The 22,439-nt window shown below is 38.5% G+C and overlaps 1 protein-coding gene across 2 annotated transcripts in view; it reads left to right on the forward strand.

The window, feature by feature from the left end:
* FHOD3 (formin homology 2 domain containing 3) overlaps positions 1 to 22,439 on the forward strand; it is a 377,016-nt gene that overhangs the window by 46,107 nt on the left and 308,470 nt on the right. For both annotated transcript variants that reach the window (XM_054515024.1, XM_036404996.2), the window contains exon 3: positions 9,516 to 9,580. In XM_054515024.1, coding sequence (XP_054370999.1) covers positions 9,516 to 9,580 — 65 coding nt within the window. The remainder of the gene's footprint in view (positions 1 to 9,515; positions 9,581 to 22,439) is intronic.

Consider the following 22,439-nt stretch of genomic DNA (forward strand, 5'->3'; position numbering starts at 1 on the left):
AATAGTCACATTCTGATAAAGTGTAACTGACCAATTAAGTGAGTAGGACATTGCTTTGAAATGTGTTGTGCTGCTTTGGACAATATCTGCTTCACTTTGTTTAGTATCATCAATTAAATTGGAAAACCATACAAGAGTAGGGTTTTTCCCTTAAGGTAGTAGAGAATGATTTCTAGTAAAAGGGAAATGTTTATGAAAAGTTCTTAGAACTATTTTTTAGAAATGGAATCATTTTTTTTTGGTTTTTTTTATTATAAAAAACAGGTGCCTCTTTTGGAACTGTAAGTCAGATTAATGTCAGTTATTGGGCTTTTGTAAAAAAAAAAAATATTCAGGTGCTGTTTGTTTCTGCTCTGAAACTATGGAACTTCATTAGAAGTTGGTCACAAAATCACTAAGTGGGTCAGGTTGGAAGGGACCACAGTGGGACTTCTAGTCCAAACTCCCTGCTCAAGCAGGGTCATCCAAGAGGCCATTGCACAGGGTTGTTTTCAGTTGCTTCTTGAATATTTTCAAGGAAGGAGACTCCACAACCTCTGTGGGCAACTTGTTCCAGTATTTGGTGAAATACTGTAAATAAGTTCTTTATGTCCAGGTGGAATTTCCTGTGCATCAGTTTCTGCCCATTGCCTCTTGTCCTATTGCTTGGCACCACTGAGCAGAGCCTGGATCCACCCTCTTGACACCTTTCCTTCAGATACTGACTGACACTGATGAGATCCTCTCTTGGTTGTCTCCTCTGGAAGCTGAACAGGCCCAGCACCCTCAGCCTTTCCCCATAAGAGATGCTTCAGTCCCTTTTAATGATCTTTGTAGCCCTCTATTCTATGTGCTCCAGGAGCTCTGTGTCTCTCTTGTCCTGAGCAAGCCAGACCTGGGCACAGCACTCCAGATGTGGCCTCACCAGGACTGAGTAGAAGGGCAGAATCACCTTCCTTGACCTGCTGCAATGCTCTTCCTAATGCACCCAGATCAGTTGCAATGGTCTGGAACCAAAACTCTGGGTCCCACAGTGTGGCTGGGAGCACTGGAAGGACTCTGCCTGAAGATGTGGAAACATCAAGTGACTCAGCTGTTGGAGGATAATTTAGTTTCCTCCTTGTCCTGTAGGTTTGCAGTTCTTCTAAAGTTTTTTCCCCAAAAATCCAGATATTTCAAAGGCATCTGTTTCTCCAAGTGTGAAGAGGTTTTAAACGAAAATCCTCATGTAATGTGAGCTTCAAGTACGGTGATAGCAAAACCATATGACCAGAAGTTACCTGGTGCAAAGATTCCTGGGAGGAATGTGCAGCCAGAGCTTGACAGTTACTGACAGCAGTGGGAAATACATAAACCAAGAAGTGGAGAGCATTGGTCAAGTGATGTGTCATCTCTGAAGAAGAACATTATGCAAGGTTGACAAAAAAATGTGGAAACAATGCTTTTGGTTTTGTGTTTTATCCAGAAACAATATTATTGTTAAAATAGCTCTTCTAATGCAATTCTCTTCACTCTTTTCCAACTCATGAAGTTTGTGTTTTCTTAATACAAAAATATAAGATGGAGATTTAACTGAAAATGCAATCAGTGTTTCATGAAATGACAGGATAAATATCCCACTCAAAACAATGATGAGTTGAACTTTTGGGTTGGGAAGGGACATAGTTTTGTTCATGAATGACAGCTCTTGAAAAATGGGTATTTTCTGACTGTGAAGGCAGCAGTCAGCCCTGACATAGTTGAGGGGTTGTTGGAAGGTTTTTGTTTTAATGTGTGGAAATTGAGCCATTAACAAGTGAGAAAGAGCCAGCATGATGATTCAGAAAGTATGGGGAGGGAGGGGGGAGGGAATTCTCACTTTCCAGCTTCTGAAGTTTGCTTGCACATCAACTACTAAAAAGGACAAATGGAACAAATGTTTCCCCCATTTTGAACTCATTGCCTTTTAGAGAGTGTAAAAGAGATTCATTATCTTTTGGCAAAAATTGTTACCTTGTGGTGAGGTATGCAGAAGATTGCACCTTTTACTGACATTAGTAATAAATAATTTGGTGATATTCTCGTGGCTTATAATGCATATTTGGTGAATCCCTTGATTGTTTCACTCCACACTGTTGAGTTTCTCATTTTCTTCCCCCTTCTCCTTCTATCCTTTTTTGTTTCCATTTAAAAGGAGGAGGACAACAAAAGAAAAAAACAAAGAGAAATGGTAACCCTGCCTAGTAAATGTACTTATGAAGAGGTAAGGGGGCGTAAAAACCCAGCACCTCATAGTGACAGTTATAGATAAGTCCTTATTTGCACAATTATACAGACAATGGTGTGTCAGCCAGGATGCTCTTCCACTCACTGGCATTCATATGGTGGTGGTTTATAGGTTTTTAGTGGGAATGAGGCAGCTATTTGTTAAAATCGTGTTGACAAACACAGAACACAATATTAGAATACTCTGCAGGGGAAAAACATACAAATCTGAGCATACTATGTTCTTTTGGATACTGTTTCTTGCTCTAATAATTGGCCAGATTTTGCCATCCCAGTTTTTGCTTAGGGAATATGCTGGGATTGTTTCTACTTGGATTAGTAAAGTTTTAATTATTTTTATATTTTGGTGTGTTTTTTTTTTAATGCAGACTGAACAGACAGGAATGGTTGCTATCTGTTTATTTTGTCAAATGATTGTTACTTTAGTAAACTTGTCATGATGCAGGAATGCTCTGAATAAAACCACTCTGCAAAATAATTAGATGACTTGCAAATGCATTACACAAACAGGATGTTGACACCTTCTGGCTTCACACTAATTTTTTAGATGGAATAAATGAAGTAAGAGAGAAAAGCCCACTGGCTTACTTCCTGTGAGGATGAGTGTGTGTGTTTCCCTCATACAGACCATCATGTACCAGAATAGGTTGCTAGTGCTGTCATCCATTTGAAGGGTATTAGCATGTAAAAGACTTCTTTTTAATTATTGATATTACTTCCTGAGCTCCCCTGCTTCCGTTATTCAATGGCAATAACGTGACCTTGAACATGACAGTTGGATGTTTGGATAATAATCACCTAAGAACTTCAAAAAGGTTACTTGTTTGGATAAGATTTTCGGATGAGTTTCAGGGAGATTCTTAATTCCACTCTCCATACACGTGTGCACTCTCTCACTTTAAAAAGACTTGGCTTTTATACAACATTTTTTTTAAAGTGTCAGAATTTTTTTTTCCATCTCTTGAATCTGCAGTTGACTGGAGAAGCATATCATAGTGAAATGGCAGTCGAACTGTATCTTAACAGCTTTGAAATCAAAGCCTAGGATTTATGCTGTCTGATTAATAGCAGCTTAAAAAACACTTTCCTTATTGTGTGTGTGTGTGCTGGCTTGCAGATCTTTTTCAGGGAAAACCTGATAGACTCAAGTGCTTGAACTCTGGCAAAAATTTCATCCTTTATGCATTCAACAAGGAACAGTTTGTTTTCCATTGCTGCTGTGGAGTATCTTAAACTGAAGTAACTGTGAGGCAATACTCCATTGCAGAAGCATTTTCCGCTCCCTAAAAGAAGTGTGCAAGTGAAGATGGAAATGGATGGGTTCTAAAATGAAAAAGCAGAAGCCATTTGCAAAAGTAATGTACTCTAGAGCATGTCTCTTGCCATGTGTTTGCTTCTGATGGCATACTGTAGTCTAGGTTTCTTTTGTGGGCGTCAGTGATTCTTTATTGAGCTCAAGAGTTGCTGGATGCTGTTCTCATTATGCTACTTCTATTGGAAAACATGGATGTGATTATTGGAGATGGTTAATGGCCCACGAAGAAACCTGAGTGCTATGAGAAGCTGTAACAAAATGTGAAGCATGTGTATTTTGAAAGCAGCATCTGTGCTAGATAGGTTTTCATAATGCTTGGATTGTTACATCAGGCAGAATTAGCTACAGAATTGTTATAAGGTAAGTTGTCAGGTTAGGCTGATGTTAAATGCTGTCCAAGTCTGGAAATAGTTGGTGTTATCAGGTTGAAGTTGGTTTTCCATCCAGCCTCTGCCTTCTTTGGGATAAACAGGCAACACTCATGGTGTTAGTTTAGCTGGGTTCAGTAACCTGATGTGTTTGCTTTGGTAGTGGTTCTGAAGGATAATGAAAAATCATCTGGTTATTTCAAGAGAGCCTTGGAGTCAGGTAAATGTGTGCCTGGATCATCTGATTCCCTCTGGTTCAGAGTTGGCCTTGCTGTGAGTGATTGACTGATACTGCACTTCATAGCAGTGTGAAAAACTAAATATGGGGAGAGCTGGAGACTAGGGGAGCACCAATACTTCCCATCTAATAACAACTAAATAATGAAAATAGAAGGTACCTATACTGTTTGCCAGTATATAATTTTATTTTCCTTTATTTTCCTTGATTTGGTGAAACTTAGGAGGGCAAGCCTGCAGGTTTTGTTTAGTTCCACAAGTTAAAAGCAGGCTGCAGCTGGGAACCACTTGCTCTTTACAGCGCTCCTCTGAAGTAGGGTGAGAAGGGGCCTCAGCTGTGCTGTGAGCCCAGTGCAGGGGGAAAGGTAAGGTCTGTCCTCTGGACCCCCATTCTTGCAATCCCTTTACTGCTATTGTCTGTTTGAATTGAAACTTCTAGTATTCATTTTCCACCACATCCAGGCTATATTTCCAGAATATTGACTGGGGTATGAGGGAAAGGACACTCATTAGTTTAAATATCCAAACTTGTATGTGCACAAACAAACTACTTTGTAATTTTCAAAGGTTTTGCATAATTGTACTTTCTAGCACAGCAAATGATTTTTCTCTCTGAGTTATCCTCAAGAATTATCTGTGTCTACAACTGACTGATAACACATAATCTTAATGGATGAAATCTCTGCTTGGAACAGAGTACAATGAGAGTCATGGGAATATGCTACTATGAAAACTGCTCTGAGGGTAGGATATGGTTGCCTATTATAATCTATTTATTTATTTTTAAAAAGTCCTAAAAAAACAGAGTTACCCCAACAAGATGCATCACTCTTAGTTGCTGTGTTGCCATATGAATGTGTGTAGCACTGCATGAAAGATGAAAATCCAAGTTTACTTTATGGGGTATTTTTTAATATACTTTAAATATTTCTGAAATAGAAGAGTGTACAGACCCTGGTTAAGAGCAGAGATTGGACACTCTACATTAACTGAAAAGATCCAAATGGTTGCTGAGCTTAAAATCATGGCTTCTAACAGCATTGGACTCAGCTTCTGCTTATGATAGCCTTTTCATGATTCAGATGTCTGCAACAGATTTTATTTTCTGAGCAAATACAATGAAGAATAGTAAGTTTACTTGTCTGTGCGACTATAGAGTGTTATTAAAACCATTGCAGTTTGTCTGCTGCTGTGCTATACAACTGTAGCTTTTTCAATGGTTGTCCAGTATTGTGTAGAAAACAAAACAGGAGGAGCCCAGAAGGACATAGCATGACCTTTGTAGAATTAACACCTCTAATCTAAGGAATTCTCTTCATTGAGTTATTAAGCAATCATTAAGAAAGTTAGAAAGGTGATTTTATACTTTGATTTTAAATGATAAAATAATGTATTTTCAGAATCAGGGGATTATTTGAAGCTAAACTTAGTGAATTGAAATATCTAGCCCTTTGGAAGACTATTAGGAAGTCTGAGTACTTGCTTCCTGAAAGAAAGAAAACACTGAAATAGAAATTGTATGTTAATTGATGCATTCTCCTATTTTACAAAGATGAGCTTTGTCAAGGAGTGATTGTGGTCTGTCTTGCTAATAAGCTTAATGAATCTTAATTAGATATTTACATAAAAGTCCCATTTTTCATACCAGCAGGTCTTTAGTGTAGGCCTGAGAAGAAGGATGTCATGTCTTAATAAAATAAACTCTCTTAAAATTTCCTTTCAAAGTTTCCTTGAAACATTAAGAGGAGACTGTGTGTTGGTTTCTTTTAATGTGTGGTTTTAGTGTTAAATGATTATTATTTTGTTCCTTAATGCTTTTTCCCCTCTGTACCCTAATAACGTTGGTATTTTTCATCTGGTCAAAGGATTGCTTAGCTCAGACCAAGGCTTTGCTTCAAAACAAGTAACTGTTTAAGACAGTCAATTGAGGTACTATTTTCAAAATGTCACTTAAATCAAGACTTGAAAATGTATAATTGAGGGAAACTATTTGTAACGTGGTACAAAAACAATGACAAAATAAAGCATTTATATTCCATAAGACAGGCCCTCAGTGAGCTGTTGGCATGTGCTTATTTACTTTTATTTATTAGAGAAATTGAATATAGAAAAGGTTCTGTGTCTTGGTAACTCCAAAGATTAGAAGTTAATCTTATAGCAATAATGATTCTGATCTCAATACAGATCATCAGAATGCTATTTCAGGACAATATGTGAAATTTACCTACTCTTCTATTGCTAAATTTCAGTTATTAAATTAACTCTGTTAAATACTTACTGGATTTTTTTTAATGAATAGTAGCCAACTGCACTCACGGAAACATTTTTTTTAAAGACATATAAATAAAAAGATAAGCCTTAGTTAAGAATAGATTACAAACTTTGTTACATGTCTACACTTTGTTTTGAATAAATGAACCTTGTTTGTTGGAAATAGTCTGCTGTGTATTTTTGAACCTACATTGTTTTTAATGCAAATGGCCTGTCTGTCCTGTGGTACCCCCCCTTCCCTGTCCTGATATCATGGCAAGCTTGCCTACAGGCATGCTTTCTAATACTATTTGGCCAGTAGTTTATGAGTCTGTGAAATCATGGATGGATCTCAAGTTAGCCTTTTTTTTTTTTTTTGGAATTTACTATTGTAATATGCTTTCTGGGAAACTGGTACGTGTAGAATCTCAGATGCAGTAATTTTCAGAGGCGATCTTCATTTTGCAAAATATGTTATTCATATTGCATGATAGTCAAAAATATTCATCAGGAAATTGCATAATTTCTAATGTTTTACATGTGACTAGTCATATTAGAATTAGCTGCTGTGTGGTAAATCTAGTATGCCTCTGTGGTGATGATCGTGGCGTGGCCTGGGAGGAAGGGGGGAAATACAGCATCATAAGTGAGTCTTCATCTTTGTAATTTCTGGGGCTTGAATCATACTGATTTTGGCAGGCTGGAAAAATTGCCAGTGCAACTCCAGTGGGAGATAAAAATTAATGTTTGTGTGTGTGAGAATTTTCTGTCCTGGGAGGTATTACGGTTGCAGTGATAGTGTAGAACAGAGCCTCTAAAAGAGATCTTGCTCTAGGTTTTGCTTTAAGTTTTCAGGGGTATTTGTAAAGAGGTGAGGTTGAGGAGGAAGTAGCATCACTTTTGAAGCTTGGAGAACTACCAAAAAAATAAAGGCCTTGTTTATACCATGAAACATTGTGTGTTGGGTTTTGAGAAAAGGAGGAAAAAACTCTATTAAATTGTAATGGGCCTGAATCTCTACAGGCCTTAAAATGGTGCTGATTTCTCAGTTTCTTTTAGTTGAACAGCTTTTCAGGATGGGAAGAATAATATGTCTGATTATATAGACTTCCTTTTTCTTTGCTAATTCTGGGCTATCCTTTTACAGTTTTTAAATAAACAATCTTGACTCAATTCTTCTCCTTGACAAGTCCACGAAGGAAGGGAGATCAAGAGAAACAGGTTTCTGTGCAGAATCAGATGCAGGGCAAGAGGTTTGGTCAAAAATTCTTCACTGACTTGGCAAATTCAATATTCCAGAGGAATCCTGGCATTCCTGTGGGGAGGAGCAGCTGTTAAAATCTGCAGAATATGAATGCAGGCAAAGACTGTGTCCTACCAGAAAAAAAGGAGGCGTTTAGGTGGACAGAGAGTGAGTCCTAAACCTGGAACTGCTCTAGGGAATTTCACAGTCCGAACTACAGCCTGCTTTTATGGGGGCAATAGCATGTGCTGCTTGGCACTTCAAGTTATTAAGAGAAGGGTGACACTTTGCCCACTAATGATGTCCAAATGGATCCTTTAAAGAGTAATTTTGATTAAAGGTTTTTGATTTTGCTTTTTTTTAAAAAAGCCCTCTGTTTAACTTTTTTTTTTAATCTATAGAGAAATAGATTACTGAAACTGAAATCAAGTCCTGTATTAGCAGGTACACAGGTCAACATTAATCACCTTTTTTCAGGTCCTTACTTTTCTTTGTTTTCCCTTATATTTTCCTAAGGGCAATATTTTTCTGAAAATACCTGTCACTAGTTCCCTTCCTTTCTTCCCCTGCAAGTCTTTCTGAGAAGTAATATAAAATATTTTGCTTAGTTTTTTTCATGAAAATAATGAAAAATATTTTGTTCTGCAAAATAACTGTGGGCAGGAAAACAATAAGGTGGGGAAGAACTTCTGTTATTACTAGAGAATTGTTTTAAGTTACAGCCAGCATAAGATTCTGCTGGGTGTCTGTGTAAAGGGTTTGGGCCTGAATCCTCTCAGCAGAGTTGCAAAATATGTAACTGAGAAAGGTTGTGCTGGTTTGTGATCTAACTTGTATGTTGAATTGGGTCTACAGTTAGCACGACACACCTAAGCTTCATTCTAAAAACAGTGTGTCCTCATGAGTGTTTTCCCACAATAAATTCACTGAATCACAGAATGGCTGAGTAGGAAGGGACCTCTGGAGGTCATCTGGGCCACCTAGAGCCACTTGTCCAGGAATTGCCTTTTGGTTTCAGAAAAAAGAGGGAGAATACGGTGCTGTACAAGCATTTTTTATGCTTGGCTTTTCTTACCCTCCCACCTTCCATCAGGTGAGCGGGTTGGGTGCAGAGACAAGGTGTTGTTGGTGCCCTCATGTCAGTGTGCAGGTGTAGCGCCTAGAAATCAAGAACTGTCCTCGTGTCCAAGTTGAAGAAATGAAACTAAAGGTAAATTAAGTGAAAACCAAATGAGGTATTTAGCAGCTAATTAAAATTGTCACTCCATTTAAGTCTGATATGGGGCTGAGAGTCAGAGTGGAAAAGGACCTCAGTTTTGCCTCTTTACATGAAAAACATAGCTACTTTTGTGCTTTAAAAACGCATTGGGCTACATAGGCAGGCAGATCTGTGAAAGTGTCAATGATTTGTTTAACCTTGGATTTTCTTTTAATGCTTATTTATGCTTTGCATTGAAGTATTTCTGTGAAAACTAAAATGTGCGCTCATCACTTGATACTTCTCTAACACAGTTTTCATTGTGGTGGGCTGTCCTTGGCAATTGTCCAGATGCCTGCCCAGCTGCTCTCTTGCTCCCTGTCCTCAGCAAAAGGGAGGGAAAATAGGATAAGAAAACTTGTTGTTTGAGATAAAGATGGAGAGATCCCTTAACCATTGCTATCATAGTCAAAACAGTCTTGATGAGGAAAATTAATTTATTGCAAATTAAAATGGAAGTCGATTATGGGAAACAAAGACAAAATTTCCAGTGTCTTCCCTTCCCTCCCACCCTTTTTTTCCTAGGCTCAACTTGACTTGTTTATTTCCAGTTGCTCTTCTTCCTCACTATACCTTTACATACTTTTCTTCTCATTTTAGGAGGGGCAAGAAGCACAGCATAATTCTGAGGACCCAGCTCTCAGTGAGAGTCCATGCCTGCATTGGTAAGTTAAGTTGCACGTGTCTGAAAGAGAACAAACAGAATTGATTTCCAAGAAGCAAATCTGGGGAGTATGAATCAGACTTGGCTGTATTCCAAATTGACAGTAATGGCCAATAAATTGATTTTATTATTTTGTTTGTTGTATGCTGCTATTAGGTTGTATTAACTACACTACCCTTAAAGCATGTTAAATATCACAGGGAAGTATAGCATTTGACAGTGATGTCAGATGGCTGGGTGGTTCTTTGAAGAATCTTCAGTTATCTGTCTTGTCACAGCCTTTGTGTGCACCTGAAAAAGACTGTGTTCTGGATTGGGAATGGGATCTGAAGAATTGTTGGCTGACAGCTATCTGCTATCTTTTAATAGTATATAAAGTTTATTACTTCACATACTGCAGATCTTGGCTGCATGTTTGTCATTATCACAGTGTCACTTTCTTAAAAACCCTGGTTAAAACAATGCTGTCACAAGGAAAGGTCTAATGAAAGTCATAATATGCGTGTCAAAAGAGCTTCGAGGTTCCATGAAAGGAGGCTGATGGCGTTAATATGTTCTCTATGAAAGGTCTGGGATGGTGTTAATATGTTCTCCAGCATCCTAGAGCAGAATGTTTGAGTGTCAGTGGCAAAGGTAATGCTCATGTCCTGGTGACAATATGACAGATTCTATGGGCGGCTGGTTTAAAACAAAAAAAAACATTAAAAATCCTGTGTGTCTGTGCCACAGTTGTTTTCAGCTTCTCCATAGTAGATTCAACAGTGTAATATGTTTAACTTGTTGGTCTTGGTTCAAGATATCATAGCTGAAGCCTTGAAATATAGATATCTTCCTTAAAAGAAGAGGAGAAAGTCAAAGTTTTGTGTCATTTCTACAGTGACTTTGGAAGGATTCAGGCTTTAAATACAGCTAAACCTTTTCCCCTGCCCCCAGGATATGTTATGAAATGGCATTTCTGAGAATTTGAACTGAGTATAAGCAACCTACAGAATTCCACAAATACCTCTCATTGAGAACAATCTCTAGGCTGCCTTGTGTAGGAACAGTTTCTCCTCTACTACCATTGACTTGAGGAAGAACAGTAGAGCAAGCATACGTGTAAAGTGTTAGAGAAGGAACAGAGATGATGCAAAGTATAAACTGATTTTATAAATGTGAGTGAAATTAAGAACAGCTTGTAGTAGATTGTTCTTGTTAGGTCTGGAAGTATATTTGGCAAAACAGACCAGTACAGCAAGACAAGATTTGATAAGTTTCCTGGATTGAGGTTTTATAAAAAGAATTTTCATGTAATTTTTTTTTCTCCAGAGTGCAGCCATCGAGGAATTGGAGCACATAAGGTTCTGAGTGTCGATGTGTGGTTGCATTGTTGTTATCTGTTTTCATTCAAGCTTACTGTGGGCAATTAGCCATATTACTGTGCACGTATCTTAGTTGTTCCTGTATGAAAGTGTAATCCCTTGTCAGGTGCTGTTGCTCTCTGGTGGCAGTGATGCATTCAGCATTGAGTACAGAGGAAGCCAGGCTGCAAAACTTGAGTCCAGATTTCAAACTCCTAGAGAAGAGGTGTGTTTGGATATGGGCTTTTGGCTTGGTTCATTATAGTCAGAAAAGCCAAATGCAAGTTCTGGATCTAATTTCCATCCCCCCTGCTGAAGTTTAGTTTTTTGGGGTAAGTTTTTGTTTCAGACCCTAGCTTGATGTAATGTAGTTTCTTTTCTCTTATTTTCTGTTTCATTTCTTATTTTCTTTTTCATTTCTTTTCATATGGAGTCTTATTTTTTGGTATGGGATAGTTTGAAAGAGTCAGGGAACATTCTGTGTTTCTTACTACTGGCACTGTTTGCAGAGCTGTGCCTGGCAGTCAAACCTGTCAGAGAATAAGAGGGCTATTTCACTGGCACAGTGGGTACTGCTGGTGTGTGTTTGTGCACATCAGCTGCCTGTTAAGGACTCTTTTGAAATGCAAACATTAGGTTTAGGTGTTAAAAGATATGTTACATATTTGGAGTAGAAGCCAGGAGCTAGAGGAATCTGAGATGGTGTTACATGGAGTAAAACTGTCACGCTTTGGGTGTTTTCTTTCAGTCTTCACAGTCTCCATGGAAAGAATTGTGGTTAGCAATGTTACTGACTCTGCAAAGTCCCCAACAGGTAGCTAGGGCTGCTTTCTGAGAAGGTGTGGTTTGTTATGTAGTGACCTTTCTGTAGAGCCTCCTGTCATCTTTGTATTCAGAGTTTCTTCTTAAGACCTGATAGGTGTAAAGAAATAGCTCTCCTGCCATAAACTCTCCCATTTTGAAGCTGGATCACTATTTTTTTCCCTCTTCCTAACTCATTGTACTTTTAAATTGTGGGAAATAGCAGAAGTGTTTATGTTCAGATGTTCAGATAAAGTTTTCCATCGTCAGTGACTTCAGATCTCTGGAGAATTCATTGGGCTTCAGTGTCAGAGGATGTATTGACTACATCTACTACTACTGATGTTTTAGAGACCTGGGAAGACTTAGCAAGTCTCATGTCAAGTGGGGTAGGGTTTTTGGTTTCAAGCAGAGCAGAGAAGGAGTAATACTTAATAACTTGAGTGCAGAAGTTGTGGTATTTTCTACCCTGTTAAATACAAGTCCCTGTTAAGTACCTTAATTTAATGTGTTATTGCTTTCTATTTTTTTTCTCAGCTCTCAATTTGAGTTCTTTTCTTATGTACATACTAAGGACTTTCAGCATGAAGGAATAAATTTTCTTTTTAATATTACTCTATTCTCCCATTTTGGCTTAATCCTGATTAAATTATCAGGATTAATTAATAGCTAATACTTTTAAGTGGTTTTAATATAAACTTCAATATTTAGAATGTTTCTTTATATCAAAAGAACATTGCTGAAAGCAGTTCTGTTCAGAGAACGTAACTAATTGAAAATTATAGATGTGTTTTTGTACTTGTTGATGTCCAAAGACCTTAGTGGAGTAATCATAAAATCATAGAATAGAGATGGGTTGGAAGGAACCTAAAAATCATTTAGTTCTAACCTAATGACTAAAAGTCATTTAGTTCTAACTCCCTGCCATGGGCAGTGATGCTACCCACTAAAACAGCTTGCTCAGGGCCTCATCCGAGCTGGCCTCGAGCACTTCCAGTGATAAGGCATCTACAGCTTCTCTGGGCATCCTGTTCCAGTCTCTCAGCACTCTCACAGTAAAGAATTTCTTCTTAACTTCTAATTTAAATCTGCTCTCTCTCAGTTAAAAACTATTGCCTTTTGTCCTATCACTAGCCACCCATATATAAAGTGGCTCTTCTTTTTTAAAAGACCCCTTTGATTACTGCAAGGCTGTTATAAAGTCTTCTTGAAGCCTTGTCTTCTCCAGGCTGATGAGTCCCACTTCTCTCAGCCTTCACAGGAGAGGTGACCAGAGGGCTGGAGCATCTTTGTGCCCTTCAGACTTGCTATACCGGGTCCATGTCCTTCCTGTGCTGGGGACTCCAGAGCTGCATGCAGAGCTCCAGCTAGGGTCTCAAAAGGGCAGAATAGAGGTGCAGAAGCCCCTCACTCAGCCTTCTGGCCATACTTTTGATGCGACCCAGAACATGATTGGCCTTCTGGGCTCTGAGTGCCCCTTAAATCAGATAGTGTCAACTGTAGGGTTTTTTTTCCCACAAGCTTTTAAATTTGACCTTTTATTCAAATCACATTTATTATGAGTTACTACCCTTGTGGGAAAAGTCTTTTTAGTATTTTTGGCAGCCATATGACTTTGTATTTACTGTGTCTTAACATTATTTTAGTTTGTATATATTTAACAATTACAGGGCTCAGCTGAAGCCTTGATAAAGTCTAATGTAAATGAGAATGTAACTATAGAAAGTGAACACCAACAATGTCAAAGTTTTAGCCCCTGAAACTAAATGGAAGGTTGTAGTCAGAGAAACATGATGACAGTGAAGTTTTAAAGATCTTTACCAGCTCTACTTTTCCTGCAGAAGGACTTGGTTTAACCATTAGGTCCTTCATTGGCCAGCTCTGTTTGTGGCTTCTGCTTCATTTGTTTGTTCATTGCTTCATGGCTTTTTTCTCAAAATCTGGTGTGATCTCTGAGAGGCAAGGCACCATTTGCTCTCATATATCTGGATGCTGTATTTAGCCCAAGAGAGCCCCCATGTCCTTTTCTAAAATGCTTATTCCTGTGATGTTAAATCAGGAGTGTTGCAATCAGTGCTGAGAATGATGTTTGGACAGGGATCCATGACAATGACTTAGAATGATTCTGCCAAAAGAAGTTTGGTGTAAGCTTCAGTTGTTAATACAATGTAATACAAGAAGAATGCAAATAACAAAATTTGATGTGATTCTGAGTGAATGTATTGACCTGGGATTACTTAGAATACTGTGGCTTGGAAGGTTAGCAAATGTTGCAAGGAGTATTTTAAATTTTACTACTTTCTGTGTCAGTTTATTATTAAAAAATCCCCCAAAACCCCAAGCCAAATAAACAAAACCAACCAAAACACATGCCCAGGACCCTCAGTTGGTTATTTAAATGCTTTTGATTTATAAAATTACAGTTTTTGTATGGTTAGATCTCTCTCATATGTTTGTGCCAAGTTTTCTTTTATCTGCCAGTAGATTAAAAATAATTTGCATAGATATTTGTGTATATTGCATTTCATAGCTTGATCCAGTGAGGGCCCTAAACAGTGTGCAAGTGTATTATTGCAAGAGTCTTGCAAAATGTATAATACAGCTTCGGTAAAAGTTGTTATAGCCATTTTATAATCCTGTTCTATTGGTTCTTGCATGTGAGTAGATGCAGAGTTACCTCTACAGTGGATTATTCCCAACTCTGGGACACCAGTGCTGCCGTGCTGCACAGCAGCTCTTTCTAGCCCCTACTATCAGGGCATTTGTGTTAACCAGAGTGTTAGCACCAATAACTCAGCCTTTCCACAGTGCTCTTGGGATTATCTTTTTGATATCCCCTTGCTCTTAATATCATTTATGAAATGTAGCCATAAATATTTTCTTGAGCATGTATTGTTCTGGGATACTTGAGGGAAGCTGTAAGCTGGTTGTAACCAGGGGGCTAGTAGAAGCCAGCTGTTTTTATTTGTCCTGTAATAGCTGAACTATGCACCTAGTCCTTTTTTCCATGTACAGTTTTCCCTTCTGTTATCCATTATGTGGACTTGTTGCATGTGTTAGAGCAGATATGATTAGATTCTACAACTATTTCTGCATCTATTGAATCTTCTGGTAGGACTTGCACCTCAAGCATGTGGAGGGACAAGTTCCTCCGGAATGGAACCACTCTGCTTTCAAAAAGACAAAATCTTGTCTTGAGTCTGTAACTTTACCTGGTCCTCTGTTGCAGAAAAGTTGAGATACATGGACTGAAAGGGGGAAAAAACATGGTTCTTCCTCATAAGAGCATTGAAGCTCTGAAAAGTCAGTGCTGTTATGGTTAAGGAAATGTGAAACCATGTTGCATTTCATTCTCTGAGAACAACGTTAAGCTTGAGCCTACAACCCATGTTCTTGGTACTGTCTCACATGAGATGCTTCTCCCTGCAAATATCATTACCCCATTTCATCCTTCTGGATTTTGTGCATTTGCTGAGTGCTGGAGTAGGTTTTTCATGGCCATGGACAATTTGAAGTTCCTCTAGCTCACACTTTAAATCCTTGGTGCTTTGTTTTTTTAAAGGAAATAACTTAATGGATTTTAAAATAAACAGCTTTCTTTTGATAAGGGAGTTTCTGAACACACTAAGAAAAGGAGTCTTACTTAAAAGCTTTCCTAAAGGCAGCTTAATTGTAGGACTTTGAGCTGTTCATTTGGGCAAGTAGTGATACATTCCAAAGAAAGAGAGGAACTTTGGGTTGTTTGAAGGACATTTTACAGTTTTATGTTCAGTGCTAGGCATTCCTAATAGAAAACATTTTCAGTCTGAGAGAGGGAACATGTGGAGAGCATTAGCAGTTCAGTAAAATGTGCAACCAATTCGGATTTAATTTAAAGGGAACAAAAGAGGTGCCTTGAGAATTTGTCGGAAGCGCTGTGGTTTTGCCTTCTTTGCACTGATGGTAACAGGGGAGAGAGAGAGAGGTGAGTTGAAATTGCTTTATCGAATATCTTCTTAGCATAATTGGGACCAAAAAGACTGTGATTAATGGATTTAATGGTGCTACACAGGGATCTTGCATGCATTATGGATTTGTAATCATGATATGCTTCCTATGACTCTTGCTGTAACTTGGTAAAAGTCCTGAATTAAATGAAGATAATAAACAACATGCTTATTAGATGTAAACTGACATCACACAAATTGAAAAAACCTGAAAAGGAATGCCAGAACTCAGGGGGAGTTTTTTAAGGGCTAGGCTTTTTTTAATAGAATAATTTGAGTTCTAGTTAAAGCAGTGCACTCAGTACTTACTGGGGCCTGCATCCAGATGTGATTTGAGATATCTGGTTCAACTCTCTTTGAGTGAAATGTGAAATAGCTGCAAAGTCTGTGATAAAAATACCTTTTTCAGCTTTTAGGATTATTTAAATTTTCTTTCCTGAGAATGTGGAACACAGATGCTCTAAGTAAAATCCTCTGGTTCCCAGATCAGATTACTTTGTGAAAAATCTATCCATATAAATAACTTGTGGTTTTGCTTTAAAAATGTACACCTCTATAAATTGAAATGTTAGATTTCTGTTGTACTTGTCATGCACATGTTTAGTCAGCCTCTTTTGTGGGTATGAACCATGGTACTTCCCCATAACCTGTGATTTACCTTCTGTTATCTCACTGAGAAAGCTCTGGGCAGTCCTGTAGGATCTCAGAAGTTGTTTGAGACAAGGGTAGATTTCCAAGATTTGCCCTGCATATTTGGTTTAAGTTATGATACTTAAATAGACTTTTTAGCAAGAAGAGCCAAGAGGCTTTAGAGCAGGTAACAGCTCCACTAGTAATGGCATTTTCATATTGAAGTGGTTGATTCTTGCATTAGATGGCCTTGTTCCAGATTTGAAGGGACATCTCTGGGGCATGCTAGTGGGATGCTTTTCTTGTCTCGGGAAGCCTTGTTTTAAAATGTGAAAGCTTATCTGTCTCAACTCACACTAGGAAGCGTTGCAGAAAATGAGTGAAATGTATTTGAATTTTGATATCCTCTTTCTGGCTTTTTTTTCCTGACAACTTTCCTTTTTTTTTTTCCTTTGTTTTGTTTTTGCCATATGTAAAAATCTGCAAGGAAGATGGAATCTGTTTTTGATTCTGAACAGTGAAATTTAAAACAAGTCCTATTTCTAAACAAAATAAAAACAACAACTAAACTTCCTCAATCATCTTCAGTGGTACTATAAAGGAAACCATCTCCTCATAAAGCCAGGAAGGTAAATTAGTGTGATACTTTCCTTCCCACTGCCCAACAGAAGTCCATTTAGACTTGTTTCAGATTTTTTTTCTTAAAGGACTTAAAAAGTATCATATTATTGATAATGGAATTTTTGTAAGTGGATTTTTCCACTGCAATCTAAACATATCTTCTTGAAGATTAAAAAAAAGCTATACAAAAATTTAAACCGTTTACAGCTGCTTATAATGGACTCCTTTGAAAGAAATGGTAACAAGTTTTGTATCTATGTTAATGAGGTCAGTGCTATTGATAGCACATCAATAGCCGCTGATAGTTTTCATATAGTTTCCCTTTTTGGCTATTTGCACTTCCTACATGCATTATAGATATTTGTGTTGACAGACAAAGCAGTTCTTCCTCATATGTTCTGTATTCAGACTGTTAACTCATTTTACTGTCGACTGAAGTACAGCATGTTCAAGCCCTTAATAAGGGAGAAAAAGGTTCATATGAAATATCTTCAAATAAATTAGCATTACACTTGGAAAAGAACAGAATTATTTGTTTCCTGCCTCCATGTAAACCTGCTCTATACATAAGATATAAACCAAACAAGTGAATTGGATTCAGATTAGTTCTCTTGAAACAGTCCAGCACGCTCTCATGTTTTAAGCTTTACCCTGTAGAACAGTAAAACAAAATTAAGGACATAAACTATGGAAGCAAAATTAGAAGCTGTTACTTAAAAGCTGTGGGTTTGGAATAGGAAATTTTGCTATTTTCATGTGATGTTGTTTTCAGCACAACTTCTGATTTAGCTTTGTTTGGAATGAAGGCTGAGGGTTGCTGATTTTGCTGAAGTGGAATTGGGCAAAATGTAGTTCCATCCTTTCTGAAATGTTGCAAGATGCATGACCTGCTCATGTAGTGTAATAAAAGGGAAGAAGGGTGTTAGTTCATAAAAAAGGGAATCATGCTAGAAAGTAAGCTTCTCTTCTCTTCAAAATTAAGCATTACATGTAAGCTTTTGATGCCTTATGATGGTTTATTTCATATTAGCTTAAAAAAGAAAAAGGTGTGCATGTCATTGAAATGCAAGGTCAGGAGATGCATGTTTGAACATTGTCAGACTGATTATCTTTAAAAATGGCATACTCAAAATGTGCAAACTCATGGTCAATGATGCTTCAAGCAAATGCCACTTGCCAACTTTTTGTGAACTTGCTGCAAGGCCAGGTATATAAGTGGGCTATGTTGTTTCAGTCGTTATACTTACTGAAAGGAAGGTTAGGTTTTATTACCATTTGAAGATCTCACTGCAGAAGATGATATAAAATAAATGTGTTTCATAATGCTGTTCAACTGATTTTTTTGTATGGTTTAATAACTTTCCTTCCCACAATGATATGTAATGATAAATGCACTATCTCATAATTCGGCAGTCAAGAAATAGTTGTTCCCTGTTGTTGGTTTTCATTATGGCATTCAAGTAGTGTGTACTGTTCTTTCCTTGCCTTCAGCTATTCTATTCCTCTTTCATTTATATTCTTTTCATCTTTTTCATGTGCAGCTGCTTTTATTTCTGTAGAAATTAAGATGATTTAATTTGTAAATTGTGTGCTTCTCAATTTATTTCTTTCATGAAAGAAATAGTTCAAAGATTGAGGACCTTTATTTAAATAGGTGGCAGAGCACCCTGATGTAATATATGTTGTTTTCTCTAAGACTCTCAAGTGAGATACAACAAATCAACCCAATTTCAAGAATAAAGTGTTTACTATCATGAAAAATATTGTGACAGTACCTCTGGAAGCATTTAGATGAAATTCTTGTTTTGGGCTCAGAACATGCCATGGTCACATGTGCTCATGAATAGTGGAAGAAGCACCACTCATTTTCATTATGGTTTTTGTGCTTGTATGAGCTTGATGAAATTGAGGGAATCATAGTATCTCTGTCTGGAAAAGGGGAAGAGAGACATGGCAGTATTTAATTTGGAATATTATGCAATGGGGAAAATTAGCTTTATTTCACAACTTTTCATGTCTTCAAGTGTTTTTAAGTATGAGCTGTCCTTTTTGCGGGTGTGGGTGCTTTGTTTGTAGGGGAGGGGAGAGTTTGGTTTTGGTGTTGTTTTTGGTTGGCTGGTTGATTGGTTTTCTTGTGTTTTTTATATGCAGCATCTGTATTTTAATAATGATAACCTCTTCTTTAAGGCTTTCTTTTCCTGCTTATGACTCAACAAGGCACATAAAAATTTAGGCTATGAAGAGGTAAAGTTACAACCTCTTTATTTAGAACCCCAGCAGTTACTGTGGCTGAGCAGCATGCTATTGTAAGATGTAGGATGTCATAAGCTATGTCAATTCATATTTAGCAGTTTGAGATAAGTCTAATATGTATGAAGTTATGGATCAGGTTTCTTTTAACCTTTCAGGCATTAAATATTTAGCTCTGGTCTTTCTATTAAAACATGAAGAGGAATATGTTGGTAAACTCTTTGCTTAATAAAGGTCCTGTTTTTGCAGGTTTATTTCTCCCTGTGGCTATACACAAGGTTTACACATCAACTTTAATGGCCAGAAGAATGTCTAAAAACTGGCATACCCAGTTAGCTTGTTTCTGTACTGGGGAGTGAAATATAAATGTTGGATGTCTTCCTTACTTCTTCCCATAATCCTAAATTCAGATTCAATGGACACTTAAAAGCCTATCCAGAATCAAATGCCTGTGGAGACATTTGCTTTCTCCGTGACTTTGTGTGAAATAAAGAAAGCTGAGAGTGTGGAAGAGTTCTCATCTTGTTGGGCATGGGAGGAGGCTTGGGACTGATCTCACCTGTGCCCAGGGGCTGGGGCTTTCCTCAGCCCTTTCAACAGTAGGGCTTATTCTGCCATGTGTGGGGGCTGCATGAGCTGTTTTGGGCAGGGAGGGTGGTGGTCATGCTGGTAGGATGGCAGCCACCTGTGACTGCCTTTCTGCTTCTTGCTACTCAGAGCATGCATGAATGGTTCCTTGTAACTGCATCACAGATACATCAGGAGGCTTCCTTACCTTCTTTTTACCCCCGTGCTGTTACACTGACATACTTGGTGTTGCACTTAGGAAAAACTTGCCGTAGAAAATGTGGGTATGTTTGCATGCAAGGTCTTGCACCATAAGTAACCAGATAACCTTTATCAAATCCCTCACAATAAAGTTCTGCTATGTTATTCTCTTCAACAACAGTACATTACAACTTAGTAATTTTTATTAATACCAATATGTTAAAATTCACAGTACATTAAAAATACTTTGGAACCAGAAAGAGTGGATGAGCAAATAAAATCCACCCCTATATCTTTGCTGGAATAGCCAGGTCCTCCTGCAGTATTCTCAGGGGTGGTGTAACCTGGGAAAAGGCCACTACAAAGATACTCTGAACAGCTCCTTGAAGCCCTGGCTGTGAGCACATGCTGTGCTTTTGACACAAGGTGAGTACAAGTGATGAATAACAAGCACCTATAGCTACCCTAGACAACACACTCTGGTAGCAGTGACTGAGTCTCTTGGGTTTTTCACCCTGAGCTTTGTGATCTGCACATTGTTGCCACCATGGTCTTCCTGTTTTATATTGTGTACTGCTGCTGTTGTGTGTGGTCTTCCCTTCTGTACAGTGCATGTTTCAGGCTGACATTCAGTCATTTGTAGATCTTTACTAGGACTTTGGGAGTTTTTCTAACCCAATAGCTGTGAGATTTAATCTTTTTGTTTTAAGCCAGTAAAATGCATATAATTTGGTACCAACTAGCAGGACCTAAAGGACCATCTGTGGTAGTACCTGCTTGACTAGCTGCCTGTTACCTTGAGGTGCTGGGTACTGTTTCCAGCAGGCCCTGGGGATTTATTGGGAGGGCAGGAAGTGGGAACAATTCAAACACAGAAATTCCCAGTTTCTAAATTTCTCAATAGGAAAAAACAAAACAAAAAGCTTAACAGGAAAACCTCAGGTGCTATGCAGAAAAAGCAATTGTATCTGTTTTGTGAAGGCAGAAAACCTTTTGTCTTACTCTTGAAAATAAAACCAAAAACTCATAAAAAATGATCACCCAGGCCTCAAGAGAACCCTCCAATGCAAAAAAATCCTCCAAATGCAACAAGGAAACAGTATGGATTTAGTTCTTCCCTCATTTCTTTGAGTCAGGAAAGCAGTAAGATCCTTGCAAGCCTTTTTTTCAGCTGCCACGTTGCTTCAGGTTGTCAGGCAGAGTTATTCTTTCTCATATTGCTTAAATTGGTTTTAAGTATGTAGGAAAAACCTGTTTCTAGGTGAAGGTTTACTGCTATAGCACTGCCAGGGTTTCTCTTGTTGTCAGCCTCCCAGTGATGGCAGGTATGCTGCTTGGCCGCTGCATCAGCCACCGTGCTGCCTCTGTCATGCGGAGCAGAACCAGCCCAGAGGGCACACCAGAGCATGTCAGTTATGATCCTGTCCTGAATTGCTCTTGCTCCATTGACCATAAAGGGAACAGATCTGGGAGACAAATTGCCTGGTTGAGAGGTATGCATGTGGTCCATCGCCCATTTCGGTTTCTGTCTTCAGAGTCCTGATAGTCAGTCTCAAATGATCGCAGCTTTTTATTGAAGTTTGGTTCCTTGCCAAGCTCTGAATATAGTTGCACTGATTTCTTTTTCCTAGTTGCTGTCAGAATCTAATAGATAATTTGTGTATGTAAATTTGGAATAACTTGCTGGAATAACTCCTCCAGAGTTTCACTGGAAAGAAAGTAAGGGTAGGATTCAGAGATTCAGGCTGTGAGTTAGCTCCATTGGCTCTAAGGCCAATCATATGGAATCAAATGGAGATGGAGTCTGCTCTGCATGTGTAGTGAAAGCTTTGCTAAGACTGAGACAGAAATTATCAGCGTTGGTGCACAAGACTTTCTGGGCAAACCCTTGCCCCAAGAGGTTTGGTGTTACAGTTGGTCCATTCTACCCTTATGGAAAACCAGTCTTGCACTCAAATGAGATGGTGCTTTTTGATAACTTGTACCAGCCAGTTTCTCAGGAGTCAGATGTGCAGGTACATGCCTTCCCAGGAAAAGAGCAAAGTTAAGGAGTTTTACTCTGGTCTTTCTGACATGACTGCCTTCAGAGAAAGCAAGGAGCTTCCCATGTTGCAGAGCCTGCCATATTATGTGCCAAGCAAATGCTTAAAAAGGGGATTTCTTTTCATTTTGTCTATCTCCTGTTGCTGCCAAAGAGTAACTTTCTGGCATTGCCTGCTCCGCTTCCAAGCCTGATGCCCTGCAGCTGACAGTTTCTGGGGGCGGCTGCCTGCCTGTGCCTCCTGCTGATAGATGGGTCGGTGTCAGGCGGTCAGGCAGCCCCGGTGCCATGCACATGGCCTGCTGCCTGTCCTGCCTCTGAGGGTCAACTCAGCTGGAAAGATCTTTTCTGTGTTTCCAAAGAATAGTAAGGAGGAGAGAGTAATTTTGTGGGCTGTAGCTGTACCTGCCTTCTCCCCACTGA

This window comes from Molothrus ater, chromosome 1 (genome assembly GCF_012460135.2).
Source record: "Molothrus ater isolate BHLD 08-10-18 breed brown headed cowbird chromosome 1, BPBGC_Mater_1.1, whole genome shotgun sequence".
NCBI lineage: Eukaryota > Metazoa > Chordata > Aves > Passeriformes > Icteridae > Molothrus > Molothrus ater.